The 14,518-nt window shown below is 44.7% G+C and overlaps 1 protein-coding gene across 3 annotated transcripts in view; it reads left to right on the top strand.

The window, feature by feature from the left end:
* spast (spastin) overlaps positions 1 to 14,518 on the top strand; it is a 72,652-nt gene that overhangs the window by 52,132 nt on the left and 6,002 nt on the right. For all 3 annotated transcript variants that reach the window (XM_085996740.1, XM_085996741.1, XM_085996739.1), the window contains 6 exons: positions 4,014 to 4,085; positions 4,811 to 4,886; positions 5,042 to 5,133; positions 6,468 to 6,547; positions 11,825 to 11,867; positions 12,394 to 12,473. In XM_085996740.1, coding sequence (XP_085852866.1) covers positions 4,014 to 4,085; positions 4,811 to 4,886; positions 5,042 to 5,133; positions 6,468 to 6,547; positions 11,825 to 11,867; positions 12,394 to 12,473 — 443 coding nt within the window. The remainder of the gene's footprint in view (positions 1 to 4,013; positions 4,086 to 4,810; positions 4,887 to 5,041; positions 5,134 to 6,467; positions 6,548 to 11,824; positions 11,868 to 12,393; positions 12,474 to 14,518) is intronic.

Here is a 14,518-nt window from a genome sequence, read left to right as displayed (position 1 = left end):
AGCAGTGGTAGGGAAATTATTGGAAAAAATTGAGGGACAGAATTAGTCTCCACTTGGAGAGGCAAGGATTAATCCAGGATAGTCAGCATGGCTTTGTCAGGGGAGATCATGTCTGACCAATTTGATTGAATTTTTCGAGGGGATGACCAGGTGTGTGGATGAGGGTAGTGCAGTTGATGTAGTCTACATGGACTTCAGTAAGGCTTTTGATAAAGTCCTGCATGGGAGACTGGTTAAAAAAAAAGGTAAGAGCCATGGGATCCAGGGCAATTTGGCACATTGGATCCAAAATTGGCTTAGTGGGAGGAGGCAGAGGGTGATGGTCGAAGGTTGTTTTTGTGACTGGAAGCCTGTGTCCAGTGGTGTACTGCAGGGATCGGTGCTGGGTCCTTTGCTGTTTGTAGTGCATATTAATGATTTAGATATGAATGTAGGAGGTATGATCAGTAAGTTCGCAGATGACACGAAAATTGGTGGAGTGGTAAATAGCGAGGAGGGAAGCCTCAGGCTACAGGACAACATAGACGGGATGGGCAGAACAGTGGCAAATGGAATTTAACCCTGAAAAGTGTGAAGTGATGCATTTTGGGAGGACTAACAAGGCAAGGGAATACACAATGAATGGTAGGATCCTAGGAAGGACAGAGGATCAGAGGGACCTTGGTGTGCATGTACATAGATCCCTGAAGGCAGCAGGGCAGGTAGATTAAGGTGGTTAAAAAGGCATATGGGATACTTGCCTTCATTAGCCGAGGCATAGAATATAAGAGCAGGGATGGAGCTGTACAAACCGTTAGTTAGGCCACAGCAGGAATACTGTGTGCAGTTCTGGTCACCACACTAGGAAGGATGTGATTGCTTTGGAGAGGGTGCAGAGGAGATTCACCAGGATGGTACCTGAGCTGGAGCGCTTCAGCTATGAAGAGACTGGACAGGCTGGGGTTGTTTTCCTTAGAGCAGAGAAGAGTGAGGGAGGACCTGATTGAGGTGTACAAAATTATGAGGGGCATAGATAGGGTAGATAGAAAGGAACTTTTCCCCTTAGTAGAGGGGTCAATAACCAGGGCACATAGCTTCAAGGTAAGGGGCAGGAGGTTTAGAGGGGATGTGAGGATAAGTTTTTTCACCCAGCGGGTGGTTGGAATCTGGAACTCACTACCTGAAAGGGTGGTAGAGGCAGGAACTCTTAACATTCAAGAAGCATTTAGATGAGTACTTGAAACGCCATAGTGCTGGAAAATGGGATTAGAATAGACAGGGCTTGATGGCCGGCGCGGGCACGGTGGACCGAAGGGCCTCTTTGTGCTGTATAACTCTGACTCTGAGGAGAAATTTCTTCACTCAGCAGGTTGTGAATCTTTGGAATCCTCTACCCCAAAGGGCTGTGGATGCTGAGTCGTTGGGTATATTCAAGGCGGAGAGATTTTTGGAATCGAGGGATATGGAGATCAGGGCGGAAAGTGGAGTTGAGGGCAAAGATCAGCCATGACCTTATTGAATGGCTCGAGGGGCCGGATGGCCTTACTCCTGCTCCGAATTCTTATGTTCTAGTGACTGTACACTGTCCCCTTTAAACAATAGCAGCGCACACAGTGGCGTTTACTCATTGCTGATCTAGCTGCGACTGCAGGTTGTGAACTTGGTGACTGGAAAATATGGGACTAGAACAGAGTGTAAAGGCTCACGCCATTGTCTAGTGTCAGCCGTGGCTCTGGTAGCACCGAATCGGCAAGCCCGTCTGTCGGTGTGATCAGTAGTCACCAGCTGCTGTACCTACAAACACACACCGAGATCAAACACACAAGTCTGCAGCTGAAAGTCTATGAAAAGTAAGGAAACCTCGGATGATTGAGACATCTGCTCAAGCTGATAGAAGGCAGAGGGAGAGGGAAACTATTCATTAATCCTTAAACAAAGACTGGAATTAAACTTAAAACAGGTCATTCCTTACAAAAGCTTATTTCAGTAATGCTCGTTAACTGTAGCACTGTTTACAACACGAGATATAATTTTGTATATACATCTATAATCTACAAAGGTACAGTAAATGTGCAGATAGATTTGTTTGGGGATAGTGATTAAAGGATGGCTAATAAGAAAGACAGACTTGCATTTATACAGCACCTTTCATGATCTCAGGAGATCCCAAAGCACTTTACAGCCATTGAAGTACTTTTTTTTGAAGTGTAGTCACTGTTGTAATGCAGAAAATGCAGCAGCTAATTTGCGCACAGCAAGCTCCCACAAATAGCAATGTGATAATGACCAGATAATATCATCTTTGAAATAGTGTCTTCAGATCTTTTACATCCACCTGACTAGGCAGACTGAGCCTTGGTTTAACGTCCCATCCTAAAGACGGCACCCCCAACAATGCAGCGTTCCCGCTAAGCTGCATGGCCACGTCTGCCAGGTCCTGCGCAGGCTGCTCACCAGCTTTTCCATTTTATCTACCGTGCATGTGCAAAAATTTGAATGGGCCACGCAGTGGGGGAGGCAGGCCATGCAGGCAGCAGCGCAGCTTAGTGGGGACGCTGCTCAGTACTGCATTGGCGTGTTGGCCTGGATTTTGTGCTGACATTCCTAGCGTGGGACTTGAACCTTTTGACTCAGCGGCGAGAGTGCGACCACTGAGCCATAGCTGACACTAATCTCGAGATCTAGTCTGGAGTGTGGCCTTCCTCATCTTACTTTCTTTTAGGGTATTTCCAATAAATATTTCAGACAGCCTTGACCAGAATCGCAGTTAAAACCCTTGCATGAAGGCCCCACTCATCAGAATGTTTAAAAACAAGACTGGAGCACACCCCAGTTCTCTTGTCTAAATACATTGCCTTCCATTAAGTTATTGTACAGAGTGCTACTTTAGCTGAAGTGCTGCCTTGAAAGGCTTGCATATTGACGTTATAGGGTCATTCATGTAGCTACATGTTGGATAGCTTAGGTCACATCTGAAGTGAGCTAGATAAGGTGAGTTGCGTTAGATATGTAGAGCGAACAGTCTCATGGAGGGTCTTCGCCAGTAGCGAGTGACGGACTTCAATGGAAAAGAAAAATGGCTGCTGTGTAAAGTGGGCTGCCAATTCGCCATGAGCCTGTTCATACTACTGGTGAAGACCAATTTCAGCCCTGTGGTCTGTTTACTGTTGTAGAACGTTTGAACTACAACTTCCAGTTGTCTTTGGTGTTTAGGTTTGAAGAATCTCCTTTTATTCTGGTTACATGCATGGTGGTGACCTGAAGTGAAGCACTTTACCTCATGCAATGTTTTCAGTTATAGTTTGACTCAGTGGGTAGCCCCCTCGCATCGGAGTCAGAAGGTTGTGGGTTCAAGCCCCACTCCAGAGACTTGAGCATATAATCCAGGCTGACATTCCAGTGCAGCACTGAGCAAGTGCAGCACTGTCTGAGGTGCCGCCCTTCAGATGAGACGTTAGTGAAGCGCCATCCCCCTTCAGGTGGAAGTTAAAAATCCCGTAGCACTGTTTGTAGTGAACTTTTGTCTGATTACGCTTCTGTGAAACGCCTTGGGATTTTTTACTATGTTAAAAGTGCTATTTAAATTGAAGTTGTTTGAAGATAAAGCTTCCTGGTGTTTTGGCTTAACATTTCTCTCTAGCAACACCACAACAAATAGATTAACTGGTCATTTGTCATATTACTGTTTGTGGGATCTTGCTGTGTGTACATGTTGCCATATTTGCTTGCATAGTCACTAAACTTCAAAGAAATCTGTAAACCATTTTGAGGTGCAAAATAAATTCAAGTTGTTCACACTCCGTTACTGGCGCTGCTCCGATGGCCTGCTGGGTTAATGTACCACATGGTAGGTTACTGACCATTCATAAGTTTTCAGTTAGGATGGCAGTAAGAGTGCCGCAGTTGGCCTGACATGTAAAGGTCTTGAGGTTTGGTCAGAGATCTCAATTAAGGGAAAATGTCTTGCATCCTCGATGAATGTATTGTGTACTAAGCATTTACTGTTTCTCAATCACCTCTCCTGTTTCAATTAGGCTAAAGCTGTGGCCTCTGAATCCAATGCAACATTTTTCAATATCAGCGCTGCAAGTCTAACCTCCAAATATGTGAGTAACTGCGCCGACCTCTGAGTGAGAGCATGTTTTAGAAAACTTTCTTTTACTTTTGGTTAGTGGTTCCATTTTGATGCCCATTTGTAAAGCGAATAGGGGAATGGGAGGAAAATGCCTCCTCTGGGGATCGGGCATGGCAGAGACCAAAACAAAGTGGGAAGGTGAGGAAAATGCCTCAGTCTTGTTCTCAAAGTCCCACTCCAGAGACCTGAGTGCACAAATCTAGTTTTACACTCCAGTTCAGTACTGAGTGAGCGCTGCACTGTCGGAGGTACCGTCTTTCGGATGAGACGTTAAACCTCTTAGGTAGGCTTAAATGATCCCATGGCACTATTTTGAAGAGCAGGAGTGTTATCCCCGGTGTCCTGGCCAATATTTATCCTTCAATCAACATCATAAACAGATTATCTGGTCATTGTCACATTGCTGTTTGTGGGAGCTTGCTGTGCACAAATTGGCTGCCGCGTTTCCTACATCACAACAGTGACTCCACTTCAAAAGTCCTTCATTGTAAAGCGCTTTAGGACATCTGGTCGTGAAAGGCGCTATATAAATTTCTTTAACGTGGTACTTTGGAGGCACTTCCTTGAATGTTTAATTGCAGTTTATGTTAGACAGCTTTCAATGTTGGAGATGTTTTGGCAAATTACTAATATTTCAATAAAAGGGCTGAATTGTTGGATCACTTTCTAAGGAACTAATCGCTGTTTCTGTTTTAGGTTGGAGAGGGAGAAAAGTTAGTGAGAGCTCTCTTTTCAGCAGCTAGAGAGCTTCAGCCATCCATCATTTTCATTGGTGAGTGCGGTACTAAAATTCAGTGAGCCATAGTTACTAGTGTTTGTTTATATCTGGAAGCACTGTATGTTAGTGCAGTGCTGGCGTTTTACAAGTTCTGTCCAAGTCGACGTGAGATTTAGTCTTATTTACGAATGTGTTGATCCTTCTTGCAGATGAAATAGACAGCCTCCTTTGTGAGAGGAGAGAAGGAGAACACGATGCAAGCAGACGTTTAAAAACAGAATTTTTAATAGAATTTGATGGGGTGAGTACAGGTGGCCACAATCCTGCAATATGTTGACTTTTAGGGGCGGGATGACATGATGGGGGTTCTAATATTGATTTCACCCTGGGAGCTGGATTTGAATCCTATCCAAGTTGGACCATGGAGGAAGATAGTTGGGGAGTGGTTGACATTGTTGAATATCTGAGGGCAAGGAGGATATTGCTCCGCAAATTGCAGTCACAACGGATGTCGCTGGTGTACTTCGCCCGGGCGTTAGTTTACTTTAGGATTCAGAGACACTGGACACTCCTGTAAGTGGACATCATGTCCCCCATGACTAGGAGTTTGCCTTTACCCAATATCCAGTCATATGATTGTGTGACCTGGAGGATGTGCCAAAGAGACCCCCTTGTGTGTACAGGATACTGTAATCTCTCTCAATGTTTCTCATCTTCCAGAAGGCAGCCTGATAAACACACTAGTGCGATGAGGTCAATTGTAAACCAAGACACTGGTTTATTTCACACACACTACAGAATATAATTTTCGGCGAAATTCAGTCTATTTCACGCTGCTGCTCGTTGCATAGGAAATAACAAGATACTGCTCTGCCCCTATTAATAGGCTAAATTCATTTTACAGAGCAGCAACCTTTCTCAAGAAAAAGGTGTTCATATTGCAGCCATGGGATACTCTCTGGTGAGACCTCTCTGCCTCCTTGACATGTGTTTCCAACTCGAACTTGCTTCAGTCTGCTTTGTTCCAATTGGGAGGAAGCCAACATCTTGACCTTTAAACCACCCCGCGCTCTATTTGGAAGTGGCTTATTCAGCTGCCAATCAAAATGGCTACCGTGAATCAGAAACCGCAACGGCACCTAAATGACCTGTTCAGCTTAGACGCTTCGCTGTGCTCGGTGAAGGGAAGCCGTTCTAACATTACATCCAGTTTCCTCTATGGAATGGGCAAACAAACTCCTTGGTCTCAAACTGAAATGGTATGCAGTTTTGTTAGCCACTTGGAGTCCTGGCTACTGGGCCTAATCCACACTCCCAAATAGCTTGTGCTGTGTGGAGTTAAATGACTTTGAACTCCTAACATTCTATTCAACTTTTCACGGTGTCATTGAGCAGTTTAAAATGGAAATTTGGAAAAAATCCTCTAACACTTAAAATGGGCAGAAATGAGACCCTTTTACTGTTTGCTGCTGGGAGCTAGTAACAAAACATGAAGGAATGACCTAAGATAATGCAAATTCCAACTACATTCCAGTATTGCATGTAATGTTGCCATGAACATTAACGTGCCTTTAAAAAAGAGTTTGGGTATATTAGACATGAGATGCATTGACGAGCTCTCCTTTTTGTTTTTAGGTACAGTCCAGTGGGGACGATAGAGTTTTAGTAATGGGAGCAACAAATAGGCCACAGGAGCTGGATGATGCTGTCCTTAGGTGAGTAGCCCATGCCTCTATAGCACTGAGGCTAGGAATGCCGTGCCTGGCAGATTGTCCTGCTCTGTTTTACATGTGCAGTCCGCCAGTTTGGATGGAAATCTGGTGCAGCAGAAGAGTCCGTTTTGTAATGAAGTCTTAGAAACATAGAAATATAGAAGATAGGAGCAGGAGTAGGTCATTCGGCCCCTCGAGCCTGCTCTGCCATTCAATGAGATCATGGCTGATCATCCAAACTCAGTACCCTGTCCCTGCCTTCTCCCCATATCCCTTGAGCCTTAAGAAATCTATCTAACTCCTTCTTGAATGTATTTAATGAATTGGCCTCAAATGCCTTCTGTGGTAGAGAATTTCACAGGTTCACCACTCTCTGGGTGAAGAAATTCCTCCTCATCTGTGTCCTAAATGGCTTACCCCTTATCTTTAGACTGTGACCCCTGGTTCTGGACTCCCCCGCCATCGGGAACATCCTTCCTGCATCTAGTTTGTCGAGTCCTGTTAGAATTTTATAAGTTTCAATGAGATCCCCTCTCATTCTAAACTCCAGCGAGTATAAGCCCAATCTCTCCTCATACGTCATTCCTGCCATCCCAGGTATCTGTCTGGTGAATCTTCGCTGCACTCCCCCCATGGCAAGAACATCCTTATTCAGATAAGGTGACCAAAACTGCACACAATACTCCAGGTGTGGTCTCACCAAGGCCCTGTACAACTGCAGCAAGACATCCTTGTTCCTGTACTCGAATCCTCTCGCTACGAAGGCCAACATACCATTTGCCTTTTTAACCGCCTGCTGCACCTGCATGCTTACCTTCAGCGACTTGTGCACAAGGATGCCACCAAAGTGGATAACCTCGCATTTATCCACATTATACTGCATCTGCCCAATCACCCAACCTGTCCAAATCATACTGGAGTTTCTCGGCATCCTCCTCACAGCACACACGCCCACCCAGCTTTGTGTCGTCTGCAAACTTGGAGATATTACATCTAGTTCCCTCGTCTAGATCATTAATATATATTGTGAATAGCTGAGGAGGTCCTAGGACCGATCCCTGCAGTACCCCACTAGTCACTGCCTGCCACTTGGAAAAAGAGCTGTTTATTCCAACTCTTTGCTTCCTGTCTGCCAGCCAGTTCTCTATCCAAGTCAGTACCTTGCCCCCAATCCCATGTGCTTTAACTTTCCACGCTAATTTCTTATGCGGGACCTTATCGAAAGCCTTCTGAAAGTCCAAATACACCACATCCACTGGTTCTCCCTTATCTATTCTACCAGTTACATCCTCAAGAAATTCCAGTAGATTAGTCAAGCACGATTTACCTTTTGTAAATCCATGTTGACTTTGTCCGATCCTGTCACTGCTTTCCAAGCGCTCTGCTATTACATCTTTTATAATGGACTCTAGCATTTTCCCCACTACTGATGTCGGGCTTATAATTCCCCATTTTCTCTCTACCACCTTTTTTGAATAGTGGGGTAACATTAGCTACCCTCCAATCCATGGGAACTGTTCCAGAATCTATAGAATTTTGGAAGATGACCAGCAATGCATCTACTATTTCTAGGGCCACTTCCTTAAGTACCCTAGGATGTAGATTATCAGGCCCTGGGGATTTATTGGCTTTCAATCCCGTCAATTTCCTTAACACCATTTCCCTACAAATACTGATTTCATTCAGTTCCTTCCTCTCACTAGACTCTGTTCCCTGACATCTCTGGGAGTTTATTTGTGTCCTCCTTTGTGAAGGCTATGTATTTAATTGGTCTGCCATTTCTTTTTTCCCCATCATAAATTCCCTTGATTCTGATTGCAAGGGACCTATGCTTGACTTCACCAATCTTTTTCTCTCCATATATTTGTAGAAGCATTTGCAGTCAGGTTTTTATGTTCGCTGCAAGCTTACTCTCATACTCTATTTTCCCCCTCTTAATTAATCCCTTTGTCCTCCTTTGCTGAATCCTAAACTGCTCCAATCCTCGGGTTTGCTGCTTTTTCTGGCCAATTTATATGTCCTCTCCTTGGATCTTATGCTATCCCTAATTTCCCTTGTTAGCCACGGTTGAGTCACCTTTTTTGTTTTATTTTTATGCCAAACAGGGATGAACAAATTCTGTAGTTCATCCATGCGATCTTTGAATGTTTGCCATTGCCTACCCACCGTCAACCCTTTGAGTAACATTCCCCAATCCATCCTACCCAACTCGTGCCTCATACCATCGTAGTTTCCTTTATTTAAATTCAGGACCCTAGTCTGAGTCAAATACTTAACTCTCCATCTTAATGAAGATTTCGATCATATTATGATCGCTCCGCCCCAAGGGCCCTCGCACAACAAGATTGCTAATGAATTCTTTCTCATTACATAATACCCAGTCTGAGATGGCCTGATCTCTAGTTGGTTCCTCAACATATTGGTCCAGGAAACCATCCTGTATACACTCCAGGAATTCCTCCTCCACAGTATTGTTACTAATTTGGTTAGCCCAATCTATATGTAGATTAAAGTCACCCATAACTGCTGTGCCCTTATTGCATGCGTCTCTAATTTCCCGTTTAATGCCATCCCCAACCTCTGCATTACTGTTTGGGGGTCTGTATACAACTCCCACTAACGTTTTCTGCCCCTTGGTATTTCTCAGCTCTACCCATACAGATTCCACATCATCAGAGCTAATATCTTTCCTTACTATTGTGTTAATCTCCTCTTTAACCAGCAATGCTACCCCACCTCCCTTTCCTTTTTGCCTGTCTTTCCTGAATATTGAATACCCCTGGATGTTGAGTTCCCAGCCTTGGTCACCCTGGAGCAATGTTTCCGTAATCCTAATCATATAATATCCATTTACATCTATTTGCGCAGCTAATTCATCCACCTTATTACGAATGCTCCTCGCATTAAGACACACAGCCTTCAGGCTTGTTTTTTTAACCCTCTTAGACCTTTTAGAACTATTATTTACTGTGTCCATGTTTGATTTAAACCCTTGACTTCTCTGCCTGCCACTTTTTTGCTTTTCTCCTTCCTGTCTTTTGCTTCTATCATTGTTTCCCCATTCCTCTGTCTCCCTGCACAGATTCCCAACCCCCTGCCATTTTAGTTTAAACCCTCCCCAACAACACTAGCAAATACTCCCCCTAGGACATCGGTCCCAGTCCTGCCCAGGTGCAAACCGTCCATTTTACATAGATACATAGAAGATAGGAGCAGGAGTAGGCCATTCGGCCCTTCGTGCCTGCTCCGCCATTCGATGAGATCATGGCTGATCCTTTAATTCAGTATCCCGTCCCCGCCTTCTCTCCGTAACCCTTAACCCATTTTGTACTGGTCCCACCTCCCCCAGAAACGGTTCCAATGTCCTGGGAATTTGAATCCCTCCCCCTTGCACCATTCCTCTAGCCACCTATTCATCTGAAATATCCTTCTATTTCTACTCTGACTAGCAGGTGGCACTGGTAGCAATCCTGAGATTACTACCTTTTGAGGTCCTATTTTTTAATTTACCTCCTATATTCAGCTTTTAGGACCTCGTCCCAGTTTTTACCTATATCGTTGGTACCTATATGCACCACGACAATTGGCTGCTCACCCTCCCCCTCCAGAATGCTCTGCAGCCGCTGTGAGACATCCTTGACCCTTGCACCAGGGAGGCAATATACCATCCTGGAGTCTCGTTTGCGGCTGCAGAAACGCCTATCTATTCCCCCTTACAATAGAATCCCCTATTACTATAGCTCTCCCACTCTTTTTCCTCCTGTCTTGTGCAGCAGAACCACCCACTGTGCCAGGAAGTTGGCTGCTGCTGTCTTCCACCGATAAGCCATCTCTTTTCCCCTCCCCCCCCCCCCCCCCCCCCCCCCCAACCAAACAATATCCAAAGCGGTATATCTGTTAGTGCAGGGGTCCCGTGGCCATCCCCCTCTCAATCTGCCTGCACCTACTACTCTGCTTGGCAGTCACCCATTCCCTTCCTGACTGTGCAGCCTTTACCTACGGTGTGACCAACTCCCTAAACGTGCTATCCACGACGTCCTTGGCATCGCGCATGTTCCAGTATGTATCCATTCGCAGCTCCAGCGCCGCAATGCGGTCTGCCAGTAGCTGCAGCTGGATATACTTCCCGCACACATGGTCGTCAGGGATACAGGAAGTGTCCCTGATTTCCCACATAGTGCAGGAGGAGCATACAACGGCACTGAGCTGTCCTGCCATGACTTGCCCTTCAATTAATTTAAAGTAACTTCAATCAAATCAATACCACCAATTACGCTACAATTAAATGATATACTCAAGGACCCTTGGTTACTAGCACTGGAAACTATAACCACAAAAAAATGAAGACCTTCTAAACTTTATAAACTATGAACCTTAACTGTCAAACTACAGAGTAGTATAAATACTCCCTGGCCGTACTCACCCAATCAGCTGCTCCCCCCTGCCCGCGTCATGTTTTGAATCGTGACGTGGCCCTGGAACGCCGCCGCCAGTCTGAGATTGGTCTCGCTACTCCCGACACCAGCCTGTGGAAGAAAGCCCGTGAAAGTGAGTTTAAATACTCACTGGGTCTCTGGTCTCGCTGCTCCCGACACCAGCCTCTTGTTTTGATTTGGCAGAATGTGACCATTGGGAACTTGCCGACTGAATATTGGTGAGTGACCCTTGGAACTGGGGGGAAAAGTTGCACTTTAACCGGACTGCCAGTGTATTGGCAGGTGTTTGAGCATCCCTGACCTTTTATTCTGGAAAACAAAGCTTTTTTTGTAAAGAGCTTCTGCTGCAGCAACTTGGCTTAAAGGCCTGCAATTTTGACATTAATTCGGTAACTGTCTAACCCTAAGAATGTGCTGCATTTTCTGCTTCACTGGGTTCTGATGTTAAAGCAGACTATTGAATGGTAGTGTTCAGTTTTCTCAACTGTGCGTATTTGAAACTGCTGCCTTCAGTTGGTAGTCCACTCGCCTCTGAGTCAGACAGTTGTAGGTTCAAGCCCCAATCTAGAGACTTGAACCCATAATCTAGGCTGACACTCCAGTGCTAAAGAGCCGGCACAGGCATGATGGGTCGAATGGTCTCCTTTTATGCTGTATAATTCTATGATTCTAAGGTTATGAAAGCTCCGATTTATAAAGAAGGTAAATTAACAGTTTAAAAATTATTTGTTAATCTGTGTTTAAAATAAGGCACAGTTATCAAGGTTACATCAAACTATTCTGAAATACACTCAATAGAAGTGTAATTGTTCAAATCATTCATTTGTATTCTTCTCCCCTACAGGCGTTTTACAAAGAGGGTGTTCGTCTCACTACCAAATGAACAAGTATGTGAACTACATTGGAAAATTTTCAGCCTTGTTTTAAATGATGTATTTGTCAGAGTACACGATTGTTAATCCCTCGGGGGACTGTGATGGTCTTCCTGTGTCCCTCGGGGGACTGCGATGGTCTGCCTGTATCCCTCGGGTGACGGCGATGGTCTTCCTGTGTCCCTCGGGTGACTGCGATGGTCTTCCTGTGTCCCTCGGGGGACTGCGATGGTCTGCCTGTGTAGGAAGTGGGAAGAGCAGGTTGTGCTAGCCCTGGAACATTGGGAAGGAGTAAAAGTACATAAACTGGTTGTTCTTGACTAGGAAAAACAATAAACAATGTATATAGAAAGACTTTTTTTTTTTAAATTTTTTTTAAGTCATCTCTCCCTGGCAGCCATAGTTCTTTATATAAATTCTCCAACTTAATAATGCCCTACCTGAAGGGGCACGGCAGTGGTATCTAGTGTGGTGTGTTAAGTTTCTGAAGAATTTTTTGGAGTAACTTTCATTCTCTTTCTCCTGTCACACTCCTCCCTAGACACGATCGTTGCTGCTTACACATCTTTTGGCCAAACACAGGAATCCACTGAGCCGAAAGGACCTTGATCATCTGGCCAAGTAAGTCTTTCACCAACCTTTTGAACTGTTGAGGTGGGTAGTTCTGATGAGCCATTTTTTTGGGGCATTTTTATTCTGTCTGATTGCTTTTTTTTTGGGCAGCCCCATGAGTGCTGTAGAAATTAAGTCTCAAAATCAAGCTATCCTGATTTCACTCCTAAATGGCTTTAATTTTAAGTTTGTGCTCCCTTGTTGTAAAATTCCTCCACTAGACGAAATAGGTTCTCTATCTACCCTATTGAATCCCTTTGATCTCGGTTAGATGACACATCAACCATCTAAACTTGAGTCAGTGCAAGCCACGTGTATGCAACCTTTTGTCATAATTTAACTCAAGTATTGGTATAATTCTGGTGAATTTGCACTGTATCCCTTCCAAGGCCAATATATAGTGTCATCCACAAACTTGGATATACAACTTTATTCCTTCATCCAAGTCATGAACATACATGGTGAAAAGTTGAGGCCCCAGAACAGATCCCGGAGGAATACCATTTGCCAATATCAGTGAACGATCCTGTTATCCCTACTCTCTCATCTCCTACCTCCCAACTAATTAGCGAACCATGTCACAAGGTTATCTCCAATTGTGTGCGATCTCATTTTTGCTGCTAATCTCTTGTGCAGAATCTTATCAAATGCCCTTATCCACCATGTTCGTGACCGCCTCAAAAAAGTAACTACATTAGTGAAACATAACATACCCTTCATAAATCATTGCTGACTCTCTGATCAGCTGATACTTGTCCAAGTGCTTGGTTACTCTGTCACAGTAACTTCCCCACAATTGATGTCAAACTGATGGGCCTGTAGTTCCCTGGTTTCTCCCTCCCTCCCTTGTATAATGGAGTGACATTTGCATGTTTCCAATCCAAAGACACAATTCCTGAATCTAGAGAGCTTTGGAAAATTGACTAACTCATCTGGCACTTTAATGTTCTAGCCATCCAGGTCCAATGTCATGTACCAGGCTTACTCACAAACTGCTTAATCCAGGCCCTTGTGTTGGCTTTTTGCAGAGCTGTGCTCATAATGAGGCTGAATCCTCCTCTGGGACACTCAGTGGTGAGTCGGTGTAGGCCAGAGTTCTCCCTCCCTGCAGTCATGTCTCCAAAATGCCACGATCCATCCCACAGCTTGTTCCTCAATCTGACGGTCAGAGAAAGCCCTTCCATTGCACGCCCAGGAGTTCTGAGCCATGAAGGAGAACTGTTAGGGCATGTCTTGTATGTCACAGGCTTAAATTCTATTGGGGCTTGCCTGACAATTTGGTACCTGGGAGGCCTTAATGTCAACCAACAAAGGAGACAGATGCCCCTTGTATAGGGTAGATGGGGTTAAGATACAGATCAGCCATGATCTAATTGAATGGCGTAACAAGTTTGAGGAACTGAATGGAGCCATGATCTAATTGAATGGTGAAACAGGCTTGAAGAACTGCATTGTCTATTCCTGTTCCAATCTTCCACTCAATACCTTTGTGGTCCTCTATTGAGCAATGTAAGGCCATCATATCGCACTTAAGGGCACCCACCATCTTATCCCACCTGTTAGCCCATTGCTCAATGGTGAGTAGAATGCAATAGATGAGGCAGCCTGCAAAAAGGAAGGCTGTGGTATTTTCAGAAATGCCAACACACTGATGCCATCCTTTATGGTCATTGATAAAGACATCAAATAGGACAGGTAACAGTAGACAACCTTGCCATACCCTCCTTTTGAGAGAGAGAGGGGGTTTACTGAATCTCTCAAATACCCTAGAACAGACCTTGGAGATGGAGTGCACTTCCATCTAAGATTTGACCCATAGCTTTGTTTCTTCAATAAGTTGCAAGAGGCACTAGGTTGAAATTGATGGAAGCAGTGTAAATGGGGTGCCCTTGAATCTTGCGATGATGTTCTGCAATCACATTCATAGCCAGAACCTATCCCATGCATTCCTCATGGGTAAAACCTTGTCTACACCTTTCTTTCAAGGATATCCAGGCTGGGGCCACATGCCCCTCACCCCTGAGCCCTGGCCCTCAAAGACCAGACCATTCAGT

Source organism: Somniosus microcephalus, chromosome 9 (assembly GCF_052327205.1).
Source record: "Somniosus microcephalus isolate GS21.2 chromosome 9, FLI_Smic_1.0, whole genome shotgun sequence".
In the NCBI taxonomy this organism is placed as follows: domain Eukaryota; kingdom Metazoa; phylum Chordata; class Chondrichthyes; order Squaliformes; family Somniosidae; genus Somniosus; species Somniosus microcephalus.
Note: the sequence above shows the minus strand (reverse complement) of the source record. Positions and strands in the feature narration are given on the sequence as shown.